This window comes from Hemisphaericaspora subhashii (assembly GCF_019202705.1).
Source record: "Hemisphaericaspora subhashii strain CBS 10753 chromosome Unknown scaffold4, whole genome shotgun sequence".
In the NCBI taxonomy this organism is placed as follows: domain Eukaryota; kingdom Fungi; phylum Ascomycota; class Pichiomycetes; order Serinales; family Debaryomycetaceae; genus Hemisphaericaspora; species Hemisphaericaspora subhashii.
In genome coordinates this window covers 194,793-217,841 of record NW_026057211.1, presented here as the reverse complement: position 1 = coordinate 217,841, position 23,049 = coordinate 194,793, and the positions used below count along the sequence as shown (strand labels likewise).

Here is a 23,049-nt window from a genome sequence, read left to right as displayed (position 1 = left end):
TAACTTCAACGTTTTCTTTTGACCTTCTTCTCAAAACGTGATTGAAGATATTCAATCATTTCCAAACCGCTCAAAGCTTCTGCAGTCTGTAGATTAATATATGAAATGATCAGAAACAAATTTGCATGAATGGAGACATCTTTATCAGCAATATTACTATTCAGATGTGAATCTTTCTCATTCAACTGTCGTGGTTGTCAAACTATCTTCTATATAGTTGTACATTTCAATACATATACGGTTCTGGCACTCAGACTAGTCGAGTTTCAGGTTATAGTTGTTATATAAACGCCCAATTATGAACCTTGATGGAATCAATCGCATTCGGAATTCCATGAAAAATCGATGGACGTACAAAACTATCCAATAAATTAATTCTCACATTTTTTCACAGCTGATCCACAATTTGTATTCTACTATCGGGAACAAAAAGACCATTGTAGTAATTGATTGAGAGCACGCGTGAATTAATGAGTTGGATAGCTGTGATGGAAACCCGAACGTTGCTCCCTATGTTGTTTCATGGGGTCACAATTGGGTGATCTTTGCTTAGGTGAAATCACAAATGCCCTTTTTTGGCTTTAAGTAGCACTGTGTCTTAAGCGCGAGATCGCAAGCGACCAAGACCGGGTAAAAGTATATCGTTCATTAAAATATATGTACATTAATGGTACATGAAAATAGTATGCAATGCCATCTCTCTGTATATACAGTCTTTAATAATCTATATCATCATCCAAGTCCTAGTTCTATTTCTATACTTTCTATAATCATCTCCAAAAAAACTAATCAAATAACTTTCTTCAAATTCAATTCTTGCTTTAAAAAACTTCCATAATACTCTTCCACCAAACACTAATACTATCCAGTTATTCAAAAATAATTCTAATCCAATAAACCAAATCCCAAATCCGAAATAACTTGGATGTCTAAATATTGAATATATTCCATTAGTAATCAATTTATGTTTTTGTTCATGATGTTGTCTTTGGATATAATGATTGAATGATTCTCGGGCAGTATACATTGCGAAGCTTCGGATAAATTGCCCCAAAAGGAATAACAATACTCCGAAAATGCTTACTAAGGAATAGAATTTATTATCAGGTATGAAATTGATATGAATTATATATTCAAGAATGGAAACGGAAGTTGTGATGTATAAATCGGTATCTTCAAGTATGAAAGAATCATCATCTACTTCTGAATTATTAAATAATACGGTATTTATAAATTCTAATATATGAAATATACTTAAGAATATGAAATATATATGAATTTTATAAAATGATGGGAATGGATGGAAATGATTGAAATGAATTAAAATTAAACAAATTATATTGAATGAAAGTGATGTACCTAAAATGAACGATTTTAAACAAACTTTTAGAAGATTTACTTTGGTTGGATCATATCTTGATAAATTCCCTTTTGAAAATGTTGATGATGAAGGTGATGACATTTATATTGAATCGGAAGTTCATAGTCTTTTATAATTCTGTCCAAGAGAATTTGAAAAATTTCAAAAATGATTGTTGACTGGATCAAATGGGGTTACCCGGATAATAACCCGATATCTAAGAAAATTACACCAATAGTCAAGAGATCTTTAAAACAGCGCTGATGGTTATTAGACGATAATGTGTCTGATATGAATAGAAAGCAGCTAATGATGATGTATGATCCTAAAAGGAATTCATTATTGGAGATTTCAATTGTTTCTATAATCCTTGGGATAATTACAACTACTTCATTATTTAGTTTGGTTTATTCACCAGAGAAATACATACCCATTATAATTTATATAATTATATTATGTTTGTATTTTATAATTGAATTTATAAATAGTTCTTTATATCAACCATTATCAGTTAATTCAAAATCATTCTTAATTTATGGTAATAAAGGTAATGAACATTTTTGGTATATGCAATTACTAACAATATGGGAATATTTCATTATACGAAGTAATAAACTACAATGGATATATACTCCTATACCATATAAAGTAGTGTTACAACCAATTGGTATGATAATGATAATATCTGGAATATATATAAGACACCTTGCTATGAAAACATGTGGAAATTCATTCACTCATTATATATCAACTATCCCAAGGCATCAACAACATAAATTGGTAACGCATGGCATTTATAGTATATTTAGACATCCAAGTTATTTTGGATTTTGGTGTTTTGTAATTGGATCACAATTGTTCTTATGTAATATTGGTAATTTACTTATAGATTTATGGATATTGGGAATATTCTTTCTGAAAAGAATTGAATATGAAGAATGGTTATTAATCCATAAATTCTATGGACAAGAATATAGAGAGTATAAAGATAGAGTACATACATGGATTCCATTTGTACGAATAAATGAATAGACTACTATATATATAACACTACCACTTAATCTATAAACTTGTATTCATGAATCTTCTCTTTGTGAAAGCTAACCAGTATTTACTTGGACCATCAATATCATTTTCATAAATTCTTTTAATTAATCTATCAGCCAATTCTTGTCTAAATTGTTGTAAATAACTTCTTAATAAATCACTTTCATTCTTATTACTTGGACCAGTATAAATAGTATTCAATGGGAATCCAATTTCTCCAGGTAAACTAAAATTATCTAAACTTAAATTATTCAACACACGAACAGCTTCTTTTGAATTCATAATTGGATTTAATTTACTTAAACATTGATTAACATATAATATTCCATATATTAATAATCTATCGGCATTCCCCTTAATTTCAAAATTACGAAAGAATGAATTAGCTCTAAATAAATCTAAAATTTCTTCAATAATATCATATTCTTGATCAGGTGGGAATGATGGTCCACGAAATTTTGTATGGAATGGTAATAAAATTAAATTCCCAATTGTTCGATTTGCTGAACTTTGTTCTTCAGCTAAGAATGTGGAATGATATGCTGGCATTGAATAGATAGAATGTTGCGAAGAGGGTATTGGATTTGTCCTGGCAATTGATAAATTTACCTTCTACTTCGGGATCTCAAGGAGTTTCAAGGTGGATTGGCGAATTAAGTTGAATATGTCGTATGACTAGTTTTTCGGGAGATACGACATTTTAGGGAGACATTTTTCACATGACTTGCGCGTGATTTTTAAGCCGCACGGAAATGTGAAATTTTAACAGGTGAGAAACTATCGTCGCATATTCCACCCACTCCCCTCTCATTTCTAGAAATCTATAATAAGCAATATTGAGAAGGTGCTGGAACTTGAAAGTTTAATCGGTTTAACATATTGAAGAGTATTCAAAATTTTTTGAAGTAACATGAATTTGTGAGATATTTTGCAATTGTCTCGTCAAAAAAACACAACACGCCCCATCCAACGACTTCTAATTCATAACTGGCATTTACAAAACGGTATTAACGTCCATATTAGAATATGCGCATATACACCACCTGACTTGAAATATGTTGAGAAGCGGCGGTAAGGTCTTCTCGTATAAATAAAATGGAAGAAGAATGTGGGTTAATTGTCAATATATGAATTTATAAATTTATGTTGCAATATCATTTCCTAATTGGGAAGAAATATAAACATTGGCAATAAAAATTTCTTTGAATTCATACTTCCGTTGCAAAAGAAAAATCTTTCTTTAAGGATTTCGTCTCTGTGGTATTCTTAAGATATTTGTATACAAGCCCATTGTGTTGTTAATTGGACAATAGAAGAACTTGAATTGATAGAAAGAGAGAGGAGAAAAGCCAAAAGAATCAAGAAAACCAAGTTCCACAATTTTTACATTTTTTATCCAAGAGTTCATTTCATTAGCCGATCTCATTTCATAATCATTTCAGTTTGCTTTTTGACAACGAACTTTAGTCAGCGTTTAGCATACAAATAGAGAAAACCTACCCTCATCATCATACATCAGCATATATACAACAACTATGTCAATAGTAATACATTCACCCAATAATAAAGAAATTCTTTTTGAGAACACCAAACTTAATAATCATGATACATCAACTTATAAACCCAATGAGACTGATCCTAAAAGACGATTTCAACAACAACATATCTCATCATATGATGAGACTGGAGAGAATATTGTATCTTCATTATCACCATCCAAAAGACAATTCTTACATCAAATGAGTCCTAATGTATCCAAAAAGACAATCTATGTAAATCAAAATCCATTTAGACAACCTTCTAGTGGTTCAACTACACTTCAATTACCACCTTCAAGTGCACCAATGTCAGCATCGACCAATCTTCTAGCTTCAACAAGTCGAGAGATTGGTCCTACTCCATCACTGAGATCCACTAGTCGATTTCATAGACCTCAATTGCCTGCTTCATTAAAGGCACCCATGAATATTGCTCGTTCACAAACAACTGCATTTGCATTTCCTTCAACTAGGAAACAAATAACATCAAATAATACATCTCCATTTAAATTACGTAGAGCAAATTCATTAATTAGTCATGGTGGTTCTTCATCCTCACTGGATCAACAACAACAATCATCAACCATCTCATCTGATCGATTTATTCCATCTCGTCATAATTCAACCACGGGGAAATTGGATCCAAATAATGAAGATAAACCAGTTCCACCAAATGCATCTCCACAAACATATATCAATTCACAAACTTCAAAAATCTATAAACATCATGTTGCTGAAGCTTGTGGATTGGAAGTTAATTCTAGAATATTGTTATATCAACCATTACCTCCAGAACGTAAGAAACCAGTTAGTTTATTAGGACAATTATCAACATCAACCACTTCAATAGTTTCAAAACAACTAGGAGGTAAAAATTCACTTACTCCCTCTGCTGCATCAGCTAGAGCGAAAAAGATCCCCACTGCACCGGAACGAGTCTTAGATGCACCTGGATTGGTTGATGATTTCTATTTAAACCTATTAGCATGGTCACTGACGAATTTATTAGCCATTGGACTTGAGGATGCGGTATATGTATGGAATGCCAATACTGGATCAGTAGGATTATTATGTGAATTACCCGATAAAACAATAGTTACTAGTTTAAGATGGTCAAATGATGGATCCTATATTTCAATTGGGAAAGATGATGGATTGATGGAGATTTGGGATATTGAAACAAATACAAAATTAAGAACTTTGAATTGTAATAATCATCAAACTAGAATTGCGGCCCAAGATTGGAATCAACATATTTTGACATCTGGTAGTCGATTAGGGAATATTTATAATTCGGATGTAAGAGTGGCTTCTCATGTTGTTAGTGCTTTAGAAGGATCTCATACTGCTGAAATTTGTGGGATTGAATATCGTGCTGATGGGAGTCAATTTGCTTCCGGTGGGAATGACAATGTTGTATGTATATGGGATGCCAGGAATGTCACCCCAACCTCAACTTCCTCCACCAATTCCACTACAGCCACAACCACCCAACCATTATTCTCCAAAACCACTCATAAAGCAGCCGTGAAGGCATTATCATGGTGTCCATACCAATCATCCCTCCTAGCAACCGGTGGAGGATCCAGTGACAAAACCATAAATTTCTGGAATACATCCACCGGATCACGCACCAATACAATCGAAACCGGATCACAAATCTCCTCCTTGAATTGGGGATATGCAAATGGAACAGGTATGGAAATCGTAGCTACTCATGGATTCCCCACCAATTCAATTTCATTATATAATTACCCGACTTTACAAAAGACGGGAGAGATTAATCTGGCTCATGATACTAGAATTTTAGGTGGTTGTTTGAGTCCGGATAATTTGACGTTGGCTACTGTTGCTGGGGATGAGAATTTGAAGTTTTGGAGTATTTTTGATATGTATAAGAAACGAGATTATGAGGGTGTGGGTGTAGGAGGAGTTGGAGGTGGTGGTGTGAGTGGAGGAGGGATTGATGGAAATGGGGGTGACGATGATAATCAAGAGACCAAGAGAATGAAAAAGATGATGAACCTTCGATAGACAGAGGGAGGGAGAGAGGGACGGACAGTGTGGTTTGCCATACACATTTATAGGAATGTGATTCTTTCTAATTAATTTAAGTAATTATCTAGAACTTTTCTTTATTTATAAAATATAAACATTGACATTTCTCAATTTGCAGCCATCTTGATATTATCGGTGGTGATGTACCTCGGGCTGAGTGAGATACGACACTACAAGCAACATTGCCACTGGCATTAGTCATTGAACGGCAAGCATTGCCACAAACAGCTTGTACCTGTTTCTTTTCAGTTGTTACATTGTACGTTGTCTTTGAGTACAAATAGAAAGCACAGCCTTGGTGTTCCACAAAAAGCAATCAGACAAAGTAAAATAATTAATGATTTTCCAGCAATAGCAAAATCATTTTTTTTGTTCATTATTTATTTTACGTATATGAATGACATCATTTAGAGGCAGTACTTCATTTTACATTATTTATAAGTGAATACTAATTACGAACTATCGACTATTGATATATATATATAAAGAACAAGCTAAGCAAGAATGAGACAACCAACTAACACATTAATACTTACAGAATTAGATTCATCTTTATTAAATAATCCTTCCAATCTACTTGAATATATATCCCAACATAACAATAATTTAATAGAATTAATTGTATTAATTAAATTCTCAAGAATATTAATAATTTGTGAATCATCTTCAATTGCAACTGATATATTGAATCTATTGAAGTCATCACCATTTAATATTAGAGTATCTTATAGTTTAAGAGATAACAAGTTTAATTTAAATCAATCAGATTTAACAATAAATCATTTAGATCAAGATATGCAATATTTAGAATTACCTTCAGAAGCAGGGAGTAGAAGATTCTTAATCTCACCTCCATTATCTCCACCTGCAGAATGGGATCATTGGGATAAAGTAGAAGAAGGTCCAAATCAAAAAACCTTATATTCTCCAGAAGAATTATCTCATTTATTATGGGAAAGATTAGGCGGATTTGATAGTGAGTTTGTAAGAAGATTTCAGGGTGACGAAGGAATCGACCAAGGAGGTGATCTGATAACTAATAATGGAAATAATGGCATATCTAAGAGAAAGGTTAAATTACCGTCTACAGCAATTAATATTAAAAGAGAACCTGAATTATTATTTCAAGATATAAAAGAAAATGGAGTACCTGCTATCATATTAGACACTACAAATAATGCAGATATAGAATATGAAGATACTACTACCACCCTAATACGTCCTCCAACACCGTTACCTAAAACATCGTTACCACCACCGTTATAGATTCACGTGATTCGTAGGGATATGGATTTATATGCAGGAACTAATCAATTTTTTTTTTCAGTCTTCGCATCGAGAAAGAATCAAAAAGAGAAGAGATGAGCCTTGGGAATCTTTTTCTTCTTATACGAGGTTATACCAACAATATATAATATATAGACATAGAATAAACTAAAAATGGCTAGAACTAGATCAAAAGGGATTACATCATCCCCAGCTGCTTCTAAAGTAAAATCAACAACTACATCTCCAAAGAAAACTAAATCAACAAAAGCTAAGAAAGTAGAAAAGAAAGTAGTAGTTGATGAACAACCAGTTGAAGAAGTAGAAGAACAAGTAGACCAAACCCAATCAGAAACAATCATCCCTTCAGAAGTTTCAACTAAAGCCATTTCAGAATTAATTAAATATGTTGCTAGAGAAAAAGAATCTAAACAACCAAATAAACAAAGTTTATTCGATGATGAAGATACTTCAGAAGATAAATTATACGTTACCATAAATTCCAAGAAATATCTTTCTGATAAACCCCAATTCAAACCAATTTTAATCAAATTAAATAATTCAATTTATAACCAATCAGAATTAAAAACCTGTTTAATAATTCGTGATCAATTAGTTACAACTAATGAACAATTAGAATCCCTTGAATCAGAAAATTTATCAACTATTGAACAAATCTTACCATTAACCACTTTAAAGAATGAATATAAAAACTTTGAAAAACGTCGTGATTTATATTCTTCATATGATTTATTTTTGGTTGATGATGCTTTATTAAATTTAATGCCAACTTTATTAGGTAAGATCTTTTACACTGGTAACAAAATACCAGTCCCAATTAGAATTACTAGTACTGGTGGTAAAGCCAAGGAATTATCATTGGTTACTTTAAAAAATCAAATTAATAAAGTATTAGAGAGTACTGTTTATTTACCTCCAATGGGATCAAATGTTAGTATTGTAATTGGATCAATTAAATCTCATACCCAAGAACAATTGGTTGATAATTTGAATAAAGTAGTTGATTCATTTAATATTAAAACTGTTAAGAATATTATGTTGAAAACTACCAATTCTCCTGCATTACCTTTATATTATACTGATAGTTTATTCGATGAAGAAAATGATGTTGAAAAGAAGGTTAATAAGAAGGTTGAAGAAGAAGAAGAAGAAGAAGAAGTTAAGTTGTCTGCTTTTGAAAAGGGATTATTGGAATTGGGTGATGTTGATTCTGTTTCCAAGATTATTGGTAAGAAATTAGGTGAAAAGAATAAGAAAAAGAGAAAGGTTGTTAAAGGTAAAGTTTCTAAGAAGTAAGCCTATATAGATTTAAGTATTAGTTTTGTATAATAATAATAGCATAGTAATTTGAATAGCTTCCAGCAGAGATGGTTATAATGTTCAATATATTCAGTTGATATTTGAAGCACTTGGTAGCATCATTCTTGTGTATAATTTTTCAGGTAAGTTTACTTTTTTCAATTAAACTTCCCCCAAAGAACCCTTAATCATTAATACTACTTCAAAGACAACTACCATGTGGATTGTAAAACATAAAGGAGATCCACTAGGAGGTATGTATCCCACAAACCAAAACCATTCATCCAAACCCCTCATTCATACTAACAATCAATTCCCCTAGAACTCCGATGTCTAACATCAAATTCCAAATACTTAATAGGCAGAGACACAGACGCTGATTTCTCCTTCCAAAGCCCCAAAGCATCCCGACACCAAATCGAACTCATAACCGGCCCCTCATCCACGCCTATCACCCAATTAAAGATCCGAATATTGTCAAGAGCAAAAACGAAAATAAATCAAACATTATACAAACTCGAAAAAGACTCTCCCGGACCCCTAGAATACGATTTCTCAACCACCGCCAATATCATAATCGAAAGCATCTCAAATAATGGCGAAGACACGCCAATCGAAATCCATTGGCATCCATTCAATCTCTTCCCCGGACAGGCATCATCCATACTCGACGCGATTGGGGACATGATCGATATTCGAATCGTGGATGATGTCAGACAAGCGACGCATTATTATACGAATAAAGAATTGGATGATGCGGGGTTTAGACTAGCGGTGATGATGGGGTTGCCGTTGGTGAATAATAAATGGTTTCAGACTATTATGGATCATCCTGGTGATGTGGGGAGGTGGCTAGTGGATTTGGAAGCGGGGAGATATTTGCCCGGTGGTGATGAGATGTTGTTGCCTCGAAAAGAAAGGAGGAGGTTGTTTGATGGAGTGGGTGTGTTTGTAATAGGCAAGAGGGTGGAATGGTTGGAGATGGGGGTGGAGGTTGATGAGAAGAATGGGGGTGTGAAAGGACAGATTAGGGAGATGATGGGGGATAAAGAGGAGTTTATTGTGGTCGGCAAGAAATCAATTGATGGAATTGATGTGGTGTCGGAGGATGATATTTGGAATGCGGTGAAGATGTGTTCGGTTAAGGGATTGAAAATTAATACAAAACAACAACTCAATCCACCGCCTGCACGAGCTGCCCTACCTGCGCCAATCCTACCAGAACCAAGCATTCCAGCTAAACGATCAATATCTCCCGAAGAATCCACAATTGCACCAGCTGCAACAACAACACGTCCAGGCACGCGAAAGAGAAGAAGGTATGAAAAAGTCGACAAATTGCATTTCTTCAGCTTGGCAACACCAACTAGTGATGCAGATAGCATTAATAATACCGATTCTGCACCAAAACAAGCACAGGAAGAAGAAAAATCTCAATCAGTAGAGATTTCCCCAGAGGTAGAAGAGACCCCTACTCCTGCTGTTGTACTGGAGGATACAAATAGTGCGACTGCTGAGATTGAAGAAACGGTAGCAAATCGAGAGCCGTCTCCGATATTAGAACCAATCGCACCAGAATCCGAGCCAGAAGAAATCGAAAACGTGATAAGTTCGAAGAAGAGACGGCCACCTGTTGAAGAAATTGAAGAGGAGAGGAAACCAACTAAGATTCCCAAATTCATGCCAAAAGTATCCCTAGTCGACGCTATTAAACAAACTCGTGCAAAATCGATCAAAAACATAAATGAAGAACTAGGAATCACTGAAGAATCCGAACAAGTGGATGAAAAAGAACTACAAGAAAACCTATCAAATTTGGCAATCGTAGAAGTTATCGATATAACAATCCGTCCAAAGAGAATATCCCCAATCACGGAGGATGTGAATGAGAAATATAAGGGTAGGAAAAATTTTAAAAAGTTTCATAAAAATATATCTATAAAATCCAATTTTGCTAGAAGTTATGTCCCTTTGGAAACCGTGTCTGTTGATAATGAAGTTGAATTGAAGTCTGCTGGTGGTGGCGGTCATAATGTCGCTGCAGAGTTTGATTCGTTTATGGGACAAGTGAAGGGGTTTGCACCTGAAGAACCGATGTTGTTTGTTCAGGAGGAATCGGATCTGGAGACGGAGGAACAGCTGGTGTTTCGTAACGAGCCTCCTAGAAGTAGGCCGAACGCATATGAACAACGGAATAATGATAATGATGTGGAGGTGGATGATGACGATGACGAAGAAGAGGATGACCAACCGAGATTTAGATTTAGTAGACAACGTAGATAGATATCTCACCCCTTCTAGATAATCCCACAAAATCCCATTCTTCTAAAATATGTAATATGAGTCTGTAAATAATTTTGAGGATGTAGTAATAATAACATTTTCTTTATATATCTCCCCAATGAAAAATCCTTGGCGATACATAATTCATTCTCCCCAGTTATACAATCTACCACTTGCTCTTGACCTGGGTTCTGTTCTCCAGATGAACAATTTAGATAGATCTGATTATCGAATTGCCAATATGGATCTAGCAGGATCTTATTCTTGCTAGGTATAACCGTGACAATGTCCTCCTTATGAATAACTCTCAAATATTTCCTCTCAACTGATTCTGGTGGGGAGATACTCCCAAACACAATATCGGTCCATTCCGTAAAAGGTTTATTTCCAATCAAGGGTTGTCCCATAGTTATGAGGGATAGTTTATCATATCCCAAATCCAAATAATTCAATCCCAAAAAAACAGCCACACTTCCACCCAATGAATGTCCCAAGATAATCAATTCATAATCATCTTCAACATCTTGGAGTTCTTCGATTATATATTGATGGATTAGTGATAATGTTCGAGAATAATATTCATGAAATCCTTTGTGCACCCTACATTCATGACCACAGAATGGGAGGTGTTGACCTAGGTTTGAATATGCCTTCATGTCGACTTTCATGTCGATATATGTGTCAGTTATGGATTTTGTTCCTCTTAAAGAAACAATAATTGTCTTTGTCGGTTTCTCATCTGTTTTGTTGAAGATGTTTTCATATGTGGTGGCGATATATCCTGCTACTGAATCTTCGAAATACCATTGATATACAATTGTCATATTGGGGAATTTTGTTTCACAATCGATTGGACATTTGAAAGGTGGGTCTATTTTGTGGATGGGTGTGACGCAATAGGATATGTCTATTAGATGGGCATATGTGAATAGATTTGTGTATATTTGGGCGTTGATTGGTTGTGGCATGGGTGATGATGGATTGAGATTAGGAAATATAATTGGTGATATGAAAGTTGTGAATAATAGGGGATATGGTATATTTATTAATATTATGAATATTAAGAAGAAGGGCACAATTAGTTTTGTTATCATTTGATATCTATTGACTAACTAAGATAAAGATAAACATAAAGAAGATAAAGAAGATGAGATGATTATAAGCTTTTGTGGATTTCTTCATTGTTCATTTGTGGGGGAGGGGTAAACGTAAATAAAAAATGTCATTCCTCGAAAAACCTATGATTTATGTTCTTTCATTATTGGATGCAAATTGCAACCATTAAATTATTACTTAACAGCAACCAAATCAAGTAAATGAATAAACCCCAAAGCTAACCCAACTCCTAAACAAACAGCAACAAGTTTAAACCAATTATCAACCATCAATTCAACTATCCACTTCATTGGACTCAATCTATACACTCTAATCCACAATGGTTGAAATAGGATAAATATTGACCAAATTAACAAAATCAAAAATAGATTATATCCAAATTGAAACCCACCTGTAAACTTATCAATATACACTTGTGCAAGTTGTTGTATTTTGCTTGGGATTGTTTTTGCATGTTGAGTTATTGCCATGGTGAAATTTAATCCAGTTTCAAACATCCTGGAACCGACTTGAAAGATTCCTATTACTTGATTGATATTTGTGTTTAGATCGTCTATAGATTGTTCAGTCTGATTGATTTTGATGTTGATATTAGATAGGGATTTGCTCAACAATACTTCAAATTGAAGGATGGTTTCAGAAGCAGCTAGATTTAATTCTTGTGTAAATTTGATGGCAATCTCATGTAGGATTATAGAAGTTTGGTTATCGATATATTGAGATTGTAGAATATAATCATCAATTGATTTATCAATCAAGTTATTTAACAAATCAAGATTGAATGAAGAATATTGGATTTTGGTTTGAATATCTATTGCCATATTTTGAGAAGATTGCCAATATTGATTCACATTCAGTTCAATCATATCCATATTATCCAACACTTTCTCAGACTGCTTTGTAATCTTATCATTCACCTTCATAATTTCAACCTGTTGATCCTTAATTTCCTGCTTCTCCTGTCTCATTAATTCATACAAATCCTTAATCTCATCCACAAAATAACTCAAATGTTTCCCCATCTCACCTAAATTAGTATCCACCCCATCATAACTATTTCCAAGCACAACCATGGCATTATTCAACACTAGTTCAAAATTCTCCTTAAACCCCTTCATCTCCCCTTCCATCTCCCGTTTCTCCCTTCTCTTCTCATCCAATATCTCATCCACAACCAGCACCATCTCCTCAAATTTCTTCCTAATCCCATCCTGCATTTCTTCAGAATACTTCCTATTTTCCTGCATTTCATGAAATAAGTTCTGATAAATATGTGTAATATTCTCATATATCCCCAATATCTGATCCTTCTCATAGGGTAAACTAGCCTGATGACATATATTTTTCAACTCACGATAATTCCCACTAAAAGTTGTCCAATACTGGGGACTTTTCTCTAGGGCCAGAATACAACCCTCGATCTCTAATTTTCGAATAGATGTTGCACATGCTAGGGGATATTCAATGCCGGAGTTTTCGAATTCACATATGGATAATTCGACAGCGATTTGGCGTTGTTGGTGAGGGGAGAGGGATTCTATTCCTAAGGTGGCACATTGGGGGAGGAGGGTGTGGAGGGCTTGGGTGGCACAGTCGGTGCGCCAGTTGGTCAAGTGGGTGAAGTCGTCTGGTTTGATTAGTTGGTGTTGGGTGGCAAGGATGTGGTGGATGAGTACTAGTAATGGTATTAAAAAGTGCATTTATGAACATATGGTAACTTGATAGATAAGAAAATGAATCCTTCTGCATTTTATTAAAATCCTTATTTAAAACATGATCCCTTCTATATATATGTTAATTGGTGGTTTTATTCAATTGCTGCAAATTGCAAACAATTATGAAACATTAGACAACTGGTAGCACCAACCAAAAGAGAATGCCCAAAAAATAAATTTAAAAATTTTTCAATTCCGAGATTCGATCAATCATGGCCAGTCAGTCAGACAAAGACATAACGAGGAAGGAATAACAAGGAGAGGAAACCATGCTAAGACACACAACGACCAAACGATCCATAATACGATCCCCCCTCCGTTCCATCCAACGTACCTACACCACCCCCAAAAAACCATTCGTCTTCCAGCCATACCTCCCAAATGACAATTCGAAATACATCTTCCCCCAAGAAAAACTCACCCCTGAAGAAAACCAAGCCGCCATCCCCCCTAGGCCCACTTTTGATGACATCAGCAAGAAAGTCTTCGATATCCCAAATCCTGAAGATGTGGCTGATTTGGTGACGAGGTTGAATAAGACCGATATATTAATTTCAAGATTTTCGAAATCGAGAAGATTGTTTAATAATAGTCATACCGTCGTCATAAAGAATAAAGAAGGCGGTGATAGGGCTGGTGTTAGGCAGGTTGTGTTTCCATATTTGAATGTGGCTAATAGTTGGACTAGATTATTTAATGCCCAAATCAAACCTTTAAAAGATGTGGCAGCTACTAAGGCTGGGTTTGGGGTTAGTATTACCAAAACGTTGAAAGCGAAATTGGATTCAGTGTATGAGAAAAGTAATGATATTGGCGAGTTCTTTAGAGAAGTGAATGCGTTGGAGAATTCGAGGTTGGTTTTGAAAGGAAAGGTGAATCCTGTGGAATTGGCGGGGTTGATAACGATTGATAATGCCACTATTTATTTATTGAATCGAGGTGATATTCTTGATGATTTTATAGAATTGATGCAATTAATCACATTTATTCAATCCAATGTTTCTATGTTCACGAATAAAGGATTGAGCGATGTTTTGGAGAAACTTGCGCGCGTGGTGTATAATGATTCCACAAGGGAATCTGATTTACATGTCTTGAACGATTTTCTTAAGGGATTGATTGAGACTCAGAGAGATGTGAGTATTGCGAAGTTACATCCCGTTACTTTGGATAAATTGGCGTATATTTTGATTAAAGAGGGAGATTTGGCGTCTGGGTTTGAATTATTGAAGATAATGATTGATGAGATGTCAGAATGTCCTAGTGAGAAGACATTGGCTGTTATATTTAATGAATATAATCAACAGCATTCTGGGAAAAGTATAGAAGAAATGATAAGGGAGTTATGTTTCTTAAAACCAGCTATATTTCATAAAGGTGTCGATGTTAATTCATTTCCAGTTTTGTTGAAAATTGTGAGAGATTTACGTGATTTTCAAAAATTGATTGATTTAGTTGGGGATAATAAAGTTGTACTTGATACTTTCCAACTTGATATCTTTAAAAGGTTTAAACAATTTCAAGATCAATTCTCTGTAGATGAATACGATTCAAGACAAACAAGAAGGTTATACTTAACGCAATTGATAAGAGTATTTCAACGAAAGAGAATCAATTTGAATGAAGAAACAATAAAACATTTAAAGAATGAATTTACTTTATTGAAAGATCCTGTCAATTTGACTGTATTAAATAATTTATAATCTTTTATTTCATTTTGTATATAACATATAACACTTAATAGACTTATTACCTTCGTAGATTTTGTAATTGTATATTATCTTGATATTGTCCAAGATTTGATTCTATAGAATATTCATCATCATCAGTTGCACCCCGATTATCAAAAGGTGAAGTCGGTATTTGAGTTTCACTATCCTGATCAGATCGTCTTCTTCTTCCACCATGTAAGTTCTTATTCTGATTATCAGTCGTACTATAAAACCCATCAGTAAATACATAAAATCCATCATCACTTGAATTATCATTATTATTCCAACCAAAATGATCAATTACATTCTTTCTCATCATTCTCATATCATCATTAGCATACTGATGTTGGAGATTATTGTTATCATCATCAAAGAATTTCCGACTTGATATTGATCTCTTGAGGAAACATAACATTGAAGTAGTTAATGCCATTGATACTATGGGGATTAATTGTAACCAACCTATAAAACTTAAATGAGGGATGAATAATAAAATATCAGCAAGGAATGCTAACAAAGTTGTTAAGAATGAGAATAATGTCATTACTAACATTAGATTAAAGTAGGGAGTTAAATCTCGTTTCTTTAATTCTCCCTGGTGTTGTTGTTGTTGTTGTTGTTCATCTCCTAGTGATGATACTCTTATTGACTTCCTTCTTTGATCTAAGAAATTAATAACCAACAATAAAATAATAACCACTATCAAGATACTTGAAAAACAAAAAGCTAATACATGAACAACCAATAACTTTGATATTGAATAAGTTACTTTTGAAGGTAATATAATTCCACCATCATAACCAAAATCTGTATTACTTGTAAAATCAGAAAATGTTGAATTTAATGAAGGATATCCAATCTTAGCTTCACTACATACTTGTTCTTTTAAATCACATATACCAAATACTCCATATTTATAATCTCTAAAATATGATAAATATAAGACTGATGTTATTGGGACTGATATAACCGGTAATAACTGTATTACCCAACATACTAATACGAGACCCAATAGGGCCAGTAATGGTTTAATATACATAGTCGATTACTTTGGTTTATTCTAGTAGTAGTAGTAGTAGTAGTAGTAGTGTTTTATAAGGTTTCATTATCTTCTGAAAGGAAACAGGAAAGGAAAGGAAAAGAGTGCTTGTTAACTTTCCAAGCATTAAAATCTTGTCATGACGTTTATATAAATTTCTTCTTATTTAAATTTCTTGGTGTTTTTTTAATGAAGTCACGTGAATCAATATATATCACACATGGTAGCACTCAAATACTACAATCATCGGCAACTTTTTGTTAATTTACAATGTCATCTTCTTTTGAAAGAACTAAAAGAACATTCTCATATTAGCGACGTCCAAACCCTCTCATTTCTTATATATACTGCTGCAAATATTATATCTTTAATAGAAAATATCAAATGAAATATCCTATCCTCTTTCGTCTGAATATCTTCTGAAAAGAAAGCATATTGAATGTATACTAAAAATCAGAGCAAGAAGTAATTAATTGAATTAGAAACAGTGAAAGATGCCTTTGTCAATAGTTCTATTGAATTGCATATTGTATTAGTTAACGAGAGCGGAACCGGACTTATATTCCAGATAATGGTTCACGTGACTTGGCATCATGGGGCTATCTTTTCAATTTTGTGCGTTGACTTCCGAATTGGGAAAGAACCGAGTTATTTTGATTATCAAAAATTTTCACTTTCTCCAATTGTTCTTCTTCCTTAAGTCAACTTTCTTATATGAAGACAATTTCCAAGTTTATATTATCAACACTAATTGTATTGTTTTCCATAATCTCATTAAGAAATATACTATCCAATAGGACAACTACCATAAGAACAATCTCCAAGATGTCCTCCAATCATCCATATGCAAAAGAATTAGAAATTGCAACATTAGCAGTTAAAAGAGCTTCATTATTAACTAAAGGATTAAGTGATTCAATTCAAAGCTTACAAAAGTCAGGTAATACAATCACCAAGGATGATAAATCTCCAGTCACAGTTGGTGATTTTGCATCTCAAGCAATTGTCAATTATGCAATTGGTCGCAATTTCCCTGAAGATGAAATTGTAGGTGAAGAAGATTCTGAAAGTCTTCAAGCTGAAGATGGAGCCGAAATCAGTTCTAAGATCTTACAACTAATCAAAGATGTTCAATCGGAAACTTCTTCATATAATGGCAAATTAGGACAATTGGAAGATATCAATCAAGTATATGAAAGTATCGATAAGGGGAATTCTCAAGGTGGATCCAAGGGAAGATTCTGGGCATTGGATCCAATTGATGGTACAAAAGGATTCCTTAGAGGTGATCAATTTGCTGTTTGTTTAGCCCTTATTGAAGATGGAAAAGTTGTATTGGGTGTCATTGGATGTCCTAATTTATCAGAAACAATCATCGCCAATGATAAACATTCTGGAATCGTGGGAGGATTATATTCTGCTATTAAAGGTGTTGGAGCTTATTATACTCCATTATTCACTTCGCAAGAATTTATCCCATTGGATAAACAAAAACGTATATCAATGACTGACAACACCACTCCTGAGACATTAAAGGTTGTAGAGGGAGTCGAAAAGGGTCATTCATCTCATTCAACACAAGCTCAAATTAAAGAAAAATTAGGATTTAATCCAAATACAGTCTCCCAACAAACACTTAATTTAGATTCACAAGTTAAGTATTGTGTATTGGCAAGTGGTCAAGCTGATATTTATTTAAGATTACCCGTTAGTGATACATATCGTGAAAAAATCTGGGATCATGCTGCTGGAAATGTATTGATTTATGAAAGTGGTGGACAGGTTGGTGATATTACTGGGAAGCCGCTTGATTTTGGTACGGGAAGAACCTTAAATTCAAAAGGTGTTATTGCTGGGAATAAACAAATATTTGATAAAGTTATAAATGCAGTTCAACAAGTTTTAAATTAATAAAGTCTATAGATTTCTATATATCTGTAATTAATTATTCATTAACGTTAATTTTATTACCTCCAATAATATGAGGTGCAATTTCTTGTAACCAAGATAATTCAATTGCTGAACAATTCCTAGCATATCCTTTCATAGTATAAACATATTCAATATACATGATTGCATCTAAGTTTGCTTTTCCAAATAAATTAGATGAAGGATGAATACTAATTAGTTGTCCGGTATTAAAAGTTCTAAATGATCTATCTGGCATTCCAACGGCTGTATTGGTGATATATCCTTTTAAGAATGATTTCAAAATAGCCGGAATATTCAACGACCCCTTCACGTCAACCTCATCATCGTCATCCTCTTCATGCTTGTCAGCAAATTGTGCTCTCAATTTTGTCAATTCAACTTCACGTTCTTCAGAACTCAAACTATCATCTTGCCTAATTGTCGACAACATATAATCCTTCAATTGATTCCTCACCTTAATAACATTCTTAAACCCCTTGAAACTAAACCACAAATCACTACACCATTCCTTACACTCACTCACATTCCCATCATACAACTCCTTAAAATTCTGGAAATACTCATACACAGCAATCAAATCACCATACTTCCCACCCAAGGGACAATATCCCCTTCTCTTAAAATTAACATCATCCCTCGACTCCCCCGTCACATTTAGGATCAAATTATCAACCGACAAACAACTCACAATATCCACCACTGGTCCCAATACCCCCCATTCACTCGCAGTTAATAACACAACCGATAATTGTGGCTGAAGCGGTAAGATCGACATCTTATATCCCAATCTCGTAATCTTCCCACCATCATCCAACGCTCCCAACATATATAAACTATTCAAGGCTGACAATATCGCCTCTTGACCGGGGAATTCTAACCAGGTCCAATTCAATAAATCATCAATTCCCAATTTTTTCAATGTTAGGATTGGTAATATGATATCATTTCGTTTTATTTCGGATTCTTGTTGTTTCGGAAGCGTGGAATAGATTGATTCGGGATAGAGACGGAATACTTTCCCTGGAGATTCTCTACCGGCACGCCCTGCTCTTTGTCTCGCTGAAGCTTGCGAGATTGGGGTGGTTAATAATGTGGAAAGCCCGAGATTGTGTTTCCAGACTTTGACTTTTCGTAATCCGGAATCGATGACGTATTTGACACCAGGGACGGTGATCGAGGTTTCGGCGATATTGGTTGCTAGGATGACTTTTCTTCTACGAGGAGGGAGTTTTTCAAAGATTTTCAGTTGTTGAGAGGGAGATAATGCGGCATAGAGTGGTAAGGGGACGATAATCGGTGCTTGTTTGGGGAGTTGGGGTGAGATTGTAGTTAATACATTCACACAATTATCGATTTCTTCTTGACCGGCTAAGAAACATAGAATATCCCCTTCTGGTTCATTTAAATTCACTTGAATCACCGTTCGGATCATCGTATCCACAATATCCTGACTATCTTCTCCTGTTAAATACAACTGTGTCACAGGATACATCTTCCCCTCAACATATAATACCGGAGCATTATTAAAAAACCCACTAAACAACTCCGCATTCAATGTCGCAGACATAACCACAATCTTTAAATCATCTTTCCTCTCCCCACTCTCAATCAAACTCTTCAAAAACCCCATAATCAAATCCGTCAATATCGTCCTCTCATGAGCTTCATCCAATATAATAATCCCATATTTCAGTAATCGATTTTCCAACATAATCTCCCTCAACAACATCCCATCAGTCAAATATTTCAACTTTGTCGTTCTGTGATGGGTCATATTCGTAAATCGAACCTGATATCCCACCTCATGTCCCAATTTACATCCATATTCTTCACTGACTCTCGAAGCTAAGGACGCGGCTGCGACCCTTCTCGGCTGGGTAACCCCAATCATCTGGCCTGGTTTAAGGGAATCCATCAAGAATTGTGGGATTTGGGTGGATTTACCAGACCCCGTCTCCCCAATAATGATGGTGACTTGGTTGTTGTTGATGTATTGGGTTATTTTGGATCGATGTTGGTAGATGGGTAAGGATTTCCTGATTTCTAAGAGTTCGGTGGCACGTTGAGAGAGTGCTTGGGATTGGTGGTCGGAGGGGATGGTGAATTTGGTGTTGGTGTATGGGTCGTCATCGGAATCAGGGTTGGTGTCTTCTTTGTCATGGAATTTGACTGTTTTGTTATGGTGGTGTTTGTGCTTATGCTTTTCCTCATGCTTATGGTGGTGCTTGTGTTCCTTCTCGCCATGTTTGTGTTTGTGCTTATGTTTATGTTTATGCTCTTCTTTAGACTCATGATGATGATGCTTCTTATCCACTACTCCGTTTGGTTTGTTCTCTTCCTCCTGTTCTTCTTGTTGGTCTGGTTGCTCACTGTTAAGGGTCTCCTTAATGACTTCTATACTCCCATTAACTGGCTCAGAATCAAATTTCAACTTCTTATTCTGTCTCTTGATTTGTTCAAGCTCATCTCGGCCATCTTGAACAACTTTTTCTGGCTCTGGCTTGACAATGTCTGGTTCAGGCTCCTGCTTTCCTTTATTTCTCCTTCTTTTTCTCTTTTTGGTTCCATTCTGATTATGAACATCTGCTTTGACTTGCTCTGTCATTATGTTCTCTAATGTCTAATATCTAAGGTAAGAAACATGAAATGAAAATAAATTAATTTGCGATGGACTTGTAAATAAATATTTTTTTTAAAGACAATAAATTGACGCTACCAAACGTAGACGCTACCAATGAGATTGAAAGAAATATTGCGGAAATGAAAAACTTCCATCCACCAGACCACCATCGGTATATCAACCAACCAACCAGACAATGCTTCGAACAGCCACACGTATAAAACGTATCTCAACCATTCCCCGTATCCTACTCAGATTCAATTCCACCAATGTACGTGATCCAGTAACAATCATCCCCACAATCTATGAACTAACCAATTCCAAAACTCTTTCCGCCGAGACTGATTCTTCATTATTAGCCTATCTCAGATCTCGTCACCTTGTTGAATCCCAAACTAGTGAGAAATTATTCGAATTAACAAAACCAGACAGTTCACAACAATTTAAATTATATTGTGGAGCTGATCCCCTGGCCGCAAGTCTTCATCTTGGGAATTTATTGCCACTTATGATCCTCCTTCATTTCAACCTTAGGGGACACGATGTGGTTGGATTGGTAGGTGGAGCGACTGGACAGATTGGGGATCCGAGCGGGAGATTGACTGAACGAAGTCAGATGAAGAGTGATACTCGTGAGACGAATGTTGAAAAGATTCAAGGACAACTTGAGAGATTTTTAAATAATGGGATTGAGTATGCCAAGTCAAGATCGTTCCCACAAGCTAAAGAGGCAAAGGTTGAGATTATGAATAATAAAACCTGGTGGGCACCTATTAAGATGTTGGATTTCTTGGCTGAATATGGAAGATTTATTAGAATATCATCAATGTTAGCCAGAGACTCTATTTCTTCAAGACTTGAGAATACCGAAGGAGGAGGACTTGGATTTAATGAATTTACCTATCAGATTCTTCAGGCCTATGATTTCTGGCATCTCTATCGTCAGCATGGCGTGAACCTTCAAGTTGGAGGCAATGATCAATGGGGAAACATCACCGCTGGAATTGACTTAATTGGTAGATTACAACATCATTATAAAATAAAACCAGAACCCGTATTCGGAGTCACGGTACCATTATTAACAACCCCCACTGGAGAGAAATTCGGAAAATCAGCCGGAAATGCAGTATTCATCGACGAACGTTTGACAACCCCGTATCAAATGTATCAATATTTTATCCATACCCCTGATGAAATGGTCGAGAAACTCCTCAAAATATTCACACTTTTGCCATTATCAGTCATCGAACAGGAAATCATGCCACGCCAAGAGCAAGACCCTGGTGTAAGATTAGCCCAACGTGTCCTAGCTCGAGAAGTTGTTGATTTGATTCATGGTGTCGGCACTGGGGATGAAATGGCATTCGTAACTGGGTTTTTATTCCCAACCCCAGATCAACCATATAATAACGTTGTTAGTGCTGAGAAATTGATTAAAATATTCCGGAAATCAGGTATTTTGGTCACGATAAAACTTGATGAATTAGATCCAGAAATTAGATTGAGTAAATTGTTAGCTAAGATCACCAAAAAATCTAATCGTGAGATGAGACAATTGATTAAATCGGGTGGGGTATATTTGGGATTGGAAAGAGATCAATTTGAAGATCCTGATGATGTGGTTTTGTTTGATCCAAAACATCATTTGATTGAAGAGAAGATGATGTTGGTTAGAGTGGGGAAACAGAATTATTCTGTGGTTGAATTTGTATAGACAGCTGGAAAAGTGAATATATTATATAGACATTTTAGGGAGTATTGTTTTGCTAGGTGAAAATTGTATATAGAAAATTAAATGAATACGTTTTACATGAGTCTCTGGCTTGCATTGATGTACAGACCTACATGAAGATCATTATTTTGGAACCACTTCCAATGTACCATTGGGCTGAGTCTAATCCATACTACTCTTGACCAATATGTCTCCTTTGCTCTCTCCCAACTTCAAATTCTGGAGTCCGCATCATGTAAAATATTTCCTCTTTCCAAGGAGTTGGAGCTCAGGATGCTGTGACAACAAAGCTTAATGATGGCTTCTGTCTC

The 23,049-nt window shown here is 35.0% G+C and overlaps 13 protein-coding genes across 13 annotated transcripts; 7 read left to right on the top strand and 6 right to left on the bottom strand. All coding sequences in view use genetic code 12, as the record gives it.

The window, feature by feature from the left end:
• Positions 1 to 724: 724 nt before the first annotated feature.
• J8A68_000874 (protein-S-isoprenylcysteine carboxyl O-methyltransferase) lies at positions 725 to 1,462 on the bottom strand (the record flags this gene model as incomplete). The annotated part of the gene is made up of 1 exon (XM_049410595.1): positions 725 to 1,462. The coding sequence occupies one exon, from the start codon at positions 1,460 to 1,462 to the stop codon at positions 725 to 727; it is 738 nt and encodes a 245-aa protein (XP_049265900.1).
• Positions 1,463 to 2,422: 960 nt separating this feature from the next.
• On the bottom strand, positions 2,423 to 2,956 carry ARC18 (Arc18p; the record flags this gene model as incomplete). Its single annotated transcript, XM_049410594.1, has 1 exon — positions 2,423 to 2,956. One exon carries the CDS (start codon positions 2,954 to 2,956, stop codon positions 2,423 to 2,425), a length of 534 nt encoding a protein of 177 aa, XP_049265899.1.
• Positions 2,957 to 3,942: 986 nt separating this feature from the next.
• Positions 3,943 to 5,979, top strand: CDC20 (ubiquitin-protein transferase activating protein; the record flags this gene model as incomplete). Its single annotated transcript, XM_049410593.1, has 1 exon — positions 3,943 to 5,979. One exon carries the CDS (start codon positions 3,943 to 3,945, stop codon positions 5,977 to 5,979), a length of 2,037 nt encoding a protein of 678 aa, XP_049265898.1.
• Positions 5,980 to 6,507: 528 nt separating this feature from the next.
• Positions 6,508 to 7,269, top strand: RCN1 (Rcn1p; the record flags this gene model as incomplete). The annotated part of the gene is made up of 1 exon (XM_049410592.1): positions 6,508 to 7,269. One exon carries the CDS (start codon positions 6,508 to 6,510, stop codon positions 7,267 to 7,269), a length of 762 nt encoding a protein of 253 aa, XP_049265897.1.
• Positions 7,270 to 7,443: 174 nt separating this feature from the next.
• CIC1 (Cic1p) lies at positions 7,444 to 8,586 on the top strand (the record flags this gene model as incomplete). Its single annotated transcript, XM_049410591.1, has 1 exon — positions 7,444 to 8,586. One exon carries the CDS (start codon positions 7,444 to 7,446, stop codon positions 8,584 to 8,586), a length of 1,143 nt encoding a protein of 380 aa, XP_049265896.1.
• A 220-nt stretch (positions 8,587 to 8,806) lies between these two features.
• Positions 8,807 to 10,872, top strand: J8A68_000869 (uncharacterized protein; the record flags this gene model as incomplete). Its single annotated transcript, XM_049410590.1, has 2 exons — positions 8,807 to 8,843; positions 8,951 to 10,872. 2 exons carry the CDS (start codon positions 8,807 to 8,809, stop codon positions 10,870 to 10,872), a joined length of 1,959 nt encoding a protein of 652 aa, XP_049265895.1.
• A 14-nt stretch (positions 10,873 to 10,886) lies between these two features.
• J8A68_000868 (uncharacterized protein) lies at positions 10,887 to 11,696 on the bottom strand (the record flags this gene model as incomplete). The annotated part of the gene is made up of 1 exon (XM_049410589.1): positions 10,887 to 11,696. One exon carries the CDS (start codon positions 11,694 to 11,696, stop codon positions 10,887 to 10,889), a length of 810 nt encoding a protein of 269 aa, XP_049265894.1.
• Positions 11,697 to 12,161: 465 nt separating this feature from the next.
• Positions 12,162 to 13,235, bottom strand: J8A68_000867 (uncharacterized protein; the record flags this gene model as incomplete). Its single annotated transcript, XM_049410588.1, has 1 exon — positions 12,162 to 13,235. The coding sequence occupies one exon, from the start codon at positions 13,233 to 13,235 to the stop codon at positions 12,162 to 12,164; it is 1,074 nt and encodes a 357-aa protein (XP_049265893.1).
• Positions 13,236 to 13,972: 737 nt separating this feature from the next.
• Positions 13,973 to 15,406, top strand: J8A68_000866 (uncharacterized protein; the record flags this gene model as incomplete). Its single annotated transcript, XM_049410586.1, has 1 exon — positions 13,973 to 15,406. The coding sequence occupies one exon, from the start codon at positions 13,973 to 13,975 to the stop codon at positions 15,404 to 15,406; it is 1,434 nt and encodes a 477-aa protein (XP_049265892.1).
• A 46-nt stretch (positions 15,407 to 15,452) lies between these two features.
• On the bottom strand, positions 15,453 to 16,454 carry RIM9 (Rim9p; the record flags this gene model as incomplete). The annotated part of the gene is made up of 1 exon (XM_049410585.1): positions 15,453 to 16,454. One exon carries the CDS (start codon positions 16,452 to 16,454, stop codon positions 15,453 to 15,455), a length of 1,002 nt encoding a protein of 333 aa, XP_049265891.1.
• An 825-nt stretch (positions 16,455 to 17,279) lies between these two features.
• Positions 17,280 to 18,365, top strand: J8A68_000864 (MET22; the record flags this gene model as incomplete). The annotated part of the gene is made up of 1 exon (XM_049410584.1): positions 17,280 to 18,365. One exon carries the CDS (start codon positions 17,280 to 17,282, stop codon positions 18,363 to 18,365), a length of 1,086 nt encoding a protein of 361 aa, XP_049265890.1.
• Positions 18,366 to 18,399: 34 nt separating this feature from the next.
• On the bottom strand, positions 18,400 to 20,991 carry J8A68_000863 (RNA helicase; the record flags this gene model as incomplete). The annotated part of the gene is made up of 1 exon (XM_049410583.1): positions 18,400 to 20,991. The coding sequence occupies one exon, from the start codon at positions 20,989 to 20,991 to the stop codon at positions 18,400 to 18,402; it is 2,592 nt and encodes an 863-aa protein (XP_049265889.1).
• Positions 20,992 to 21,202: 211 nt separating this feature from the next.
• Positions 21,203 to 22,720, top strand: J8A68_000862 (tyrosine--tRNA ligase; the record flags this gene model as incomplete). The annotated part of the gene is made up of 1 exon (XM_049410582.1): positions 21,203 to 22,720. One exon carries the CDS (start codon positions 21,203 to 21,205, stop codon positions 22,718 to 22,720), a length of 1,518 nt encoding a protein of 505 aa, XP_049265888.1.
• Between the last annotated feature and the right edge of the window lie 329 nt (positions 22,721 to 23,049).